The 9,691-nt window shown below is 53.7% G+C and overlaps 1 protein-coding gene and 1 long non-coding RNA gene across 2 annotated transcripts in view; one reads left to right on the top strand and one right to left on the bottom strand.

Annotated features, from left to right (window-relative positions):
* The window catches only part of LOC143960021 (uncharacterized), a 236,931-nt gene that overhangs the window by 204,266 nt on the left and 22,974 nt on the right, over positions 1-9,691 (bottom strand). The gene's annotated exons all lie outside the window — the stretch shown is intronic.
* Positions 2,248-4,494, top strand: LOC143960016 (uncharacterized; the record flags this gene model as incomplete). Its single annotated transcript, XM_077468275.1, is given in 1 exon segment — positions 2,248-4,494. A coding segment is annotated over 1 exon segment (1,137 nt). The 3' UTR covers positions 3,395-4,494.

Here is a 9,691-nt window from a genome sequence, read left to right as displayed (position 1 = left end):
ATATATACAATCATCCCCTCCCCCAATATATACAATCATCCCCTCCCCCCCAATATATACAATAATCCCCTCCCCCCAATATATACAATCATTCCCCTCCTCCAATCACAGCAATCAGCCCCCTCCTCCAATCACAGCAATCAGCCCCCTCCTCCAATCACAGCCATCACCCCCCTCCAATCACAGCCATCACCCCCCTCCTCCAATCACAATCACCCCCCTCCAATCACAGCCATCACCCCCCTTCTCCAATCACAGCCATCACCCCCCTTCTCCAATCACAGCCATCACCCCCCTCCTCCAATCACAGCAATCACCCCCCTTCTCCAATCACAGCCATCACCCCCCTCCTCCAATCACAGCCATCACCCCCCTCCTCCAATCACAGCCATCACCCCCCTCCTCCAATCACAGCCATCACCCCCCTCCTCCAATCACAGCCATCACCCCCCTTCTCCAATCACAGCCATCACCCCCCTCCTCCAATCACAGCCATCACCCCCCTTCTCCAATCACAGCCATCACCCCCCTCCTCCAATCACAGCCATCACCCCCCTCCTCCAATCACAGCCATCACCCCCCTCCTCCAATCACAGCCATCACCCCCTCCTCCAATCACAGCCATCACCCCCCTCCTCCAATCACAGCCATCACCCCCCTTCTCCAATCACCCCCCTCCTCCAATCACAGCCATCACCCCCCTCCTCCAATCACAGCCATCACCCCCCTTCTCCAATCACCCCCCTCCTCCAATCACAGCCATCACCCCCCTCCTCCAATCACAGGTCAAAGATCTTTACAATACAAATTCATATCCCCCCCATGTAGCTCTGCCAGTGGCCACCGGGGGGCCACAGTACTCACCTTCCAGGTAAAATGACGCCCAGTGTAGGTATATTTGTGTCCCTGCCCCGCCCAACTTTTCCCACTCCGCCCTCTACACTGACTGAGAATAGACACAGGAGCTCAGGGGCGGTGCTCCAAGGCAGGCCACACCCTACATACACAGGACTCCACCCTCCACACAGGAAATTACTTTCTGCTTTCCTTCCTTCTAGATACCCCGGAAATGTGAGAGGAAATCATCAGCTCCACCCATGAGGGAGAGAGACTCCACCCTTGAGGAATAAAGACTCCACCCAGGATACAGAGAGAGAAACACCACTGCTCCACCCTGGAGAGAGAGAAACTCAACTGCTCCACCCATGAGGAAGACAGTCCCCACTCTTCAGGAATAAAGACTCCACCCAGGATACAGAAAGAGTCCCCACTGCCCCACCCTGGAGAGATAGAAACTCATGAGCTCCATCTATAAGGGAGACAGTCCCCACCCTTGAGGAATAAAGTCCCCACCCAGAATACAGAGAGAGAGAGACAGTACTGCTCAACAACTCCACTTATGTATAAGGCAGAGAGACTTCACCCATGAAGGGGCGAGACTGTGCCCAGTATACAGAAGAGGGCGAGAGACTCCACCTCTCTAGAATAGAGACTCCGCCCATGAGGAAGAGAGACTCCACCTCTGTAGAATAGAGACTCCGCCTATGAGGAAGAGAGACTCCACCTCTGTAGAATAGAGGCTCTGCCCATGAGGAAGAGAGACTCCACCTCTGTAGAATATAGACTCCACCTCTGTAGATTAGAGACTCCACCCCAGTAGAATAGAGACTCTACCCCAGTAGAATAGAGACTCCGCCCACAAGGAAGAGAGACTCCATCTCAGTAGAATAGACACTCCGCCCATGAGGAAGAGAGACTCCATCTCTGTAGAATAGAGACTCCGCCTATGAGGAAGAGAGACTCCACCTCTGTAGAATAGAGACTCCGCCTATGAGGAAGAGAGACTCCACCTCTGTATAATAGAGGCTGCGCCCATAAGGAAGAGAGACTCCACCTCTGTAGAATATAGGCTCCGCCCATAAGGAAGAGAGACTCCACCTCAGTAGAATAGAGACTCCGCCCACGAGGAAGAGAGACTCCACCTCTGTAGAATATAGTCTCCACCTCTGTAGATTAGAGACTCCACCCCAGTAGAATAGAGACTCCACCTCAGTAGAATAGACACTCCGCCCATGAGGAAGAGAGACTCCACCTCTCCAGATTAGAGACTCCGCCCAGGAGGGAGACAGATGCCACAGCATAAGAGAGACTCCGCCCAGGATAAAGAGAGAGACTCTGCTGCTCCTCCCATAAACAAAAAGCACTCCACCTCAGGAAGGAGACGCCGTTGCTCCGCCCAGGAGGGACTCCGCCGGAAATGACATCAGCGGGGACAAAGATGAGCAGTTGTCTAGAGAAGGTCATCGAGAAGCTGACGGCGTACAAGGAGGGATCGCTGACAGGGGCAGCTGAGAGAAGACCCGCCTCCACCCAGGAGGGGGAGGGGCCAAATCCCACCAGGAACCACACGGCAGGGCAGCAGCATTCACCTCCTAAAGCTAAAGTAGAACCCCGCTCCTGTGAGGAGAGAGATCCCAGAGACACCCCCGTAGATCACACCATGATGAACATCAAGAGGGAACCCTTCCTGTACGTTGGGGGGGCTCTGGGGTGGGCAGTGCACCACCCTCTGCACCCCTCCATCCAGATTAAAGAGGAGCACTGGCCCTGTGACAACAGTAACTTCTCAGAACTCTTCACCCCGGTGGCCTACACTCAGTACAGGTCTGTCCATATTAAAGAGGAACCCCGAGAAGAAGGAGACTTCCTGAACATGGAGGGCCCGCCTCACCGCTCTGACCTGGAATCGGCCCGGCGGGAAGATGGCCGCCCCCTCCAGGGTTCAGTGTTCCCCATGTCCTACCTCTGCAGCGACAGCGGCAAGGCCTTCTCCCACAGGACCCACTTCCTGTCCTCCCAGTACCCGGGCGAGAAGCCCTTCTGCTGCTCGGAGTGCGGCAGATGCTTCTCACAGAGGTCCTACTTCCTGTCCCACCAGAAGATCCACTCCGGGGAGCGGCCCTTCCACTGCTTCCAATGCGCCAAGTCCTTCCGGATCAAGAGCAGCCTCAACAAGCACCTGAGGAGCCACCAGATGGAGAACCCCTTCACCTGCCCGCTGTGCCACAAGAGCTTCATGCACCGGGGCCACTTCCTGGCCCACCAGCGGCTCCACGCCGAGGAGGAGAAGTTCTCCTGCCCCCTGTGCGGGAAATCCTTCATCCACCATGGACACTTCATGGCCCACCAGAGGAGCCACGCCGAGGAGAGCCGCTTCTCCTGCCCCCACTGCCACAAGTCCTTCATCCACCGGGGCCACTTCTCCGCCCACCTGAGGGTCCACACCGGCGAGAAGCCCTTCCCCTGCCCCGACTGCGGCAGCAGCTTTAGTACCCACCACAACCTGGTGGTCCACCAGAGGCTCCATGCGGGGTCCTCCATCTCCTTCCTGTGAGGGGGGTCTCAGGGTCCAGGAACCGGATCGAGACGGGGCCAAGGGGTGCCAAAAAGTCAGGACCACCCAACTAAGATGCTGAGGTAGTTCATGGAGGAGGGGCGCATGGTGGTCTTCTCACTTCGGGTGCCCAAGGACCATCACCACCAATGGTGACCATCTCTCTACCTCCACCTTGGGGGCGTGTTCATCCTGGGACCGCCTCCCCCCCCAGTGAGGGCGCACACGGAAATCTTTATGCAATCTGCAAGGATGACAATAAGCTTTATTTACACAAACCGACCTCAACGACACAAAGCCCACCATCTGCCGTATTCTTCTTCCCGGAGGGTCCCGTATTTTCATCTTCCGGAGGGGGATGGGCACAGTTGTATCTGCTGTGCAGCCTATGAATACACCTTCCCCCCCCCCCATAGGGTGCTGTGCGCTGGTCACATGACTGTTCTCTGATTGGCCTGCCGGTCACATGACTGTTCTCCTCTGATTGATTGGCCTGCCGGTCACATGACTGTTCTCTCCGATTGGCCTGCCGGTCACATAACTGTTCTCTGATTGGCCTGCCAGTCACATGACTGTTCTCTGATTGGCCTGCCAGTCACATGACTGTTCTCTGAATGGCCTGCTGGTCACATGACTGTTCTCCGATTGGCCTGCCGGTCACATGACTGTTCTCTGATTGGCCTGCCGGTCACATGACTGTTCTCTGAATGGCCTGCCGGTCACATGACTGTTCTCTCTGAATGGCCTGCCGGTCACATGACTGTTCTCTCTGATTGGCCTGCCGGTCACATGACTGTTCTCTCTGATTGGCCTGCCGGTCACATGACTGTTCTCTCTGATTGGCCTGCCGGTCACATGACTGTTCTCTCTGATTGGCCTGCCGGTCACATGACTGTTCTCTGATTGGCCTGCCGGTCACATGACTGTCCCCTCTGATTGGCCTGCTGATAAGGGGCGGTCTCTGTGACGGCGGCCTTTCTGGATTGGACGGCTTCCAGCTCAGGGAAGGGGGAGGGGCCAGCTGCAACCCCGGGAGCGCACCGATGTTCACACTGCCAGAATATTGAATATAAATGTGATGTGAAATCTTTTCCATACAATGTGCCATTTCTTTCTTCTCTCAGAACTTTACATTGTTTGGGGCGGAGCGGGGAAGGGTTGCGAGGCTTTTACTGCCACCTGTGTTCTTATTGGAGGGTGTGATGGTGAATCTCTCCAACGGGGACACAGGTGATCACACTTCCTGTCCCGGTCACACTCACTCTCCACATTCCTTGTATGGGTGTCACAGGGACAGGAAGTGGGGAAAATCTCCACTATGGGGACACAGGTGATCACACTTCCTGTCCCGGTCACACTCACTCTCCACATTCCTTGTATGGGTGTCACAGGGACAGGAAGTGGAGAAAATCTCCACCATGGGGACACAGGTGATCACACTTCCTGTCCCGGTCACACTCACTCTCCACATTCCTTGTATGGGTGTCACAGGGACAGGAAGTGGGGAAAATCTCCTCCATGGGGACACAGGTGATCACACTTCCTGCCCTGGTGACACTCATTCCCCACATTCCTTGTATGGGTGTCACAGGGACAGCAAGTGAGACATCTCCAGGATGAGGACACAGGTGATCACACTTCCTGTCCCGGTGACACTCACTCTCCACATTCCTTGTATGGGTGTCACAGGGACAGGAAGTGGGGAAAATCTCCACCATGGGGACACAGGTGATCACACTTCCTGCCCTGGTGACACTCATTCCCCACATTCCTTGTATGGGTGTCACAGGGACAGCAAGTGAGACATCTCCAGGATGGGGACACAGGTGATCACACTTCCTGCCCTGGTGACACTCATTCCCCACATTCCTTGTATGGGTGTCACAGGGACAGCAAGTGAGACATCTCCAGGATGGGGACACAGGTGAGCACACTTCCTGTCCCGGTGACACTCACTCTCCACATTCCTTGTAGGGTGTCACAGGGACAGGAAGTGAGACATCTCCAGGATGAGGACACAGGTGATCACACTTCCTGTCCCGGTGACACTCACTCTCCACATTCCTTGTATAGGTGTCACAGGGACAGGAAGTGGGAAAAATCTCCACCATGGGGACACAGGTGATCACACTTCCTGCCCTGGTGACACTCATTCCCCACATTCCTTGTATGGGTGTCACAGGGACAGCAAGTGAGACATCTCCAGGATGGGGACACAGGTGATCACACTTCCTGCCCTGGTGACACTCATTCCCCACATTTCTTGTATGGGTGTCACAGGGACAGGAAGTGAGACATCTCCAGGATGGGGACACAGGTGATCACACTTCCTGCCCTGGTGACACTCATTCCCCACATTCCTTGTATGGGTGTCACAGGGACAGCAAGTGAGACATCTCCAGGATGGGGACACAGGTGAGCACACTTCCTGTCCCGGTGACACTCACTCTCCACATTCCTTGTAGGGTGTCACAGGGACAGGAAGTAAGACATCTCCAGGATGGGGACACAGATGATCCCACTTCCTGTTCAGGTGACACTCACTCTCCACATTCCTTGTAGGGTGTCACAGGGACAGGAAGTGAGAAATCTCCTCCATGGGGACACAGGTGATCACATTTCCTGTCCAAGTGACACTCAGTCCCCACATTCCTTGTATGGGTGTCACAGGGACAGGAAGTGAGAAATCTCTAGGATGGGGACAGAGGTGATCTCACTTCCTGTCCAGGTGACACTCACTCCCCACATTCCTTGTATGGGTGTCACAGGGACAGGAAGTGAGACATCTCCAGGATGGGGACACAGATGATCCCACTTCCCGTCCAAGTGACACTCACTCCCCACATTTCTTGTAAAGGGGGCACAAGGACAGGAAGTGAGGAAAATCTCCACCATGGGGACACAGACAGGAATAAATTATGGATAGTAATTTTCTTCCCCGTTGTATGAAAGAGTAAATAATTGGGGTTGGAGTTAAACTTTAAAGAGACTCTGTCCTTGCAGGGCCCCGCCCCCCTCCTGTACTCCCCTCCCCCCTCCGCAGCTTCTTCCAGACATGTGACTTCCTCCCTTGTGACCCCAACCTGTTGGCCAGTCAGTGGGCCTGGACACTGTAACATGACCGGGGGAGTGATATCCGGCGCCCCCTGGTCTTTGCTGATGGGGGAAGGAGCAGTGACGGGGGAGGGTCTAGGGCCGCCTCTCTAACGGGAAGCTACAATGAGGTATTGTGGTCACCAAATCAGAACGACGATATTTCATAAGTGTCCATTCGTGTCGGGGGAGGAGGTGAGTGTAAATGTCAAATCTTCTCTTGCCAACAATTTATCTCCAATAGAAGCCAAGAGGTGACCATGGGAGTCCGTCCACCAATAGGAAACACTGGAGATGATGTCACCAGGTACAGAGGAAAGGAGGTGACCTCAGCACCTCAGATCCATCATCACCTCCAGGAGGAACCCAAATATGTCACTGAAATCTGTGGTGGCCCCAAACGTCTACCTATCGCGTTGTCGTGGTTCTGCGGTAATCTTCCCCCTCATGTGTTCAGACTAAGAGGCCGACCACTTCCACCTGGTGGGTTTTATAGCCTCTCCTCTAAGCATGGCTCCACCCCGGGCCCTACCAGGGAACCCGATATTGACCTGAGCACCACAAGCCAGTGGTGCTGATCAACCATTGTGCGTTTGGCTTCCTGCTTGCCGTGTGCCCTATGGCTGTCTCTGTTACCGACCTTGGCGTGTTCTCGACTATTCCTGTCTGCTTGTGACCCTGAACCTTTGGCGTGTCCCTGGCTATCCCCGTCTGCCTGGGACCCTGAACCTTTGGCGTGTCCCGACTATCCCCGTCTGCCTGTGACCCTGAACCTTTGGCGTGTCCCAGACTATCCCTGTCTGCCTGTGACCCTGAACCTTTGGCGTGTCCCCGGCTATCCCTGTTTGCCTGGGACCCTGAACCTTTGGCGTGTCCCTGACTATCCCTGTCTGCCTGGGACCCTGAACCATTGGCGTCTCCCCGACTATCCCTGTCTGCCTGGGACCCTGAACCTTTGGCGTGTCCCTGACTATCCCTGTCTGCCTGGGACCCTGAACCTTTGGCGTGTCCCCGACTATCCCCGTCTGCCTGTGACCCTGAACCTTTGGCGTGTCCCAGACTATCCCTGTCTGCCTGTGACCCTGAACCTTTGGCGTGTCCCCGGCTATCCCTGTTTGCCTGGGACCCTGAACCTTTGGCGTGTCCCTGACTATCCCTGTCTGCCTGGGACCCTGAACCTTTGGCGTCTCCCCGACTATCCCTGTCTGCCTGGGACCCTGAACCTTTGGCGTGTCCCTGACTATCCGTCTGCCTGGGACCCTGAACCTTTGGCGTGTCCTCTGTTGTTCCTGTCTGCTAGTTGCCCTGACCTCTGCCTTATCCCTTTAATATCCTCGTTCCAGCCTGCTGCTTCCTTCTCCTGTAGTCTACCGTGAGCTGAGAGACCCTAGGGGCCGGGACCTGGAGCTAGACTGCAGCGAAGTCCATGCTTACCACTGGAGGCTCTGGTGAACACCTGCTGGCTCTTAGACTCCGCGCCCTGGGGAATCTATGCTCCAGCTCCCACTGGGATCTGTGTTAGTGATCCAGTAGACCTGTGTCCTGAACCGCCCCGGGTACAATCTGCAGCAGTCAGTCCTAAGGTCCACTACCTTAGTGGTGCACTTCCCACTCCTACGGAGTGCATCTGTCACCTGGTCGTCTCAGGTGACCCGTTCTCTTCACTCACGTCTCCTGATCCCAACTTTCTTCACAATGACACATCTCCAGCTTTTATCATCACAACAACAAATTAAACACAGAAGCCAATAACATACACAATATAACCAAAAGTATGTGAACCCCTCCTCCAATGACCTGAGGTCAGGTGTCTCCAGTGATGGATTCTGGTAATCCTCCATTGATCAAAGACATTGGAGACAATTGTGCTCTTCCAACTTTGTACTAAGAGTTTGGTGAAGACCCCATGTACAAAGCCAGCTCCATAAAGATATGGTGTGGAGGAACTTCGGTGTCTTGTACAGAGCCCTGACCTCATCCCTACTGATCACCTTTGGGATGACTTGGACCAGGAGAGTGAATGGCCTGCACCGACAGCCTTGACTTCAACCCTACTGATCACCTTTGGGATGACTTGGACCATAAGAATGATTGGCTTGCACAGACAGCCTTGACTTCAACCTTACTGAACACCTTTGGTATTAATTAGAAAGCCAATTGTGAGCCAGGTATTTTTGTTTGGTGCCCAACGTGAGGCCCAACATGCAACCAACATCAGTACCTGACCTCATAAATGGGCACAAAATACCCACAGACACCCTTCAGTTTTGATCTCATCTGACCAGATCACCTTCTTCCACATGTTTGCTGCCCCCTCCCCCACATGGCTCCTCACAAACTACAAACAGGACTTCTTATGTCTTTCTTCTTGTCACTCTTCCATAAAGGGCAGATTTGTGGAGAGACGACTAATAGTTGTCCTGTGGACAGATTCTCCCCCCTGAGCTGTGGATCTCTGCAGCTCCTCCAGAGTTACCATGGACCTCTTGACTCTTTGATGAATGCTCTCCTTGCCCGGCCCGGTCAGTTTAGGTGGACGGCCATGTCTTGGTAGGTTTGCAGTTGTGCTCTTTCCATTTTCCGATGATGGATTGAACAGAGCTCTGTGAGATGTTCAAAGCTTGGGAGAGAGATATAAATATATATAGATTTATATCTATATCACCTAACCCGGCTTGATACTTCTCCACAACTTTATCCCTGACCTGTCTGGTGTATTACTTGGCCTTCATGATGCTATTTGTTCACCAAGGTTCTCCAACAAACCTGAGGTCTTCACAGACCAGCTGTATTTACACTGAGATTAAATGACACACAGGGGGACGCTATGAAAACATTGTTTGCGTTACACATCACCATGCACGCTGGAGTAAAATCAATAATTCTAGCACAAGACCTCCTCTGTATGATACTAAACCATATTTTTCGTATCCAACATAAGCCGCTTTGTGCCTAAAAGGCGCATACCACCCTTCTTCCAACACGGCTCCTATTGAACAGTCCATAACTGTCTTAATGCGTGTTGATCCCCAACATGTGTTTCCGAACCAGTACCTATGTAACAGTCCTTAGCTGTGTAACGTGTTGCGGTTTTCAACATGTGCTTCAGAAACAGCTCCCATGGAACAGTCCATAATGGTCTTACCACGTTGTGCTTCCCAACACGTAGCGCTTTGCCACTGAGTGACACACCACCATCATTCA

This window comes from Lithobates pipiens, unplaced genomic scaffold (assembly GCF_037356315.1).
Source record: "Lithobates pipiens isolate NorthernLeopardFrog02 unplaced genomic scaffold, aLitPip1_a1.2 Scaffold_79, whole genome shotgun sequence".
Lineage (NCBI taxonomy): Eukaryota > Metazoa > Chordata > Amphibia > Anura > Ranidae > Lithobates > Lithobates pipiens.
This window is presented reverse-complemented; position numbering and strand designations above follow the sequence as displayed.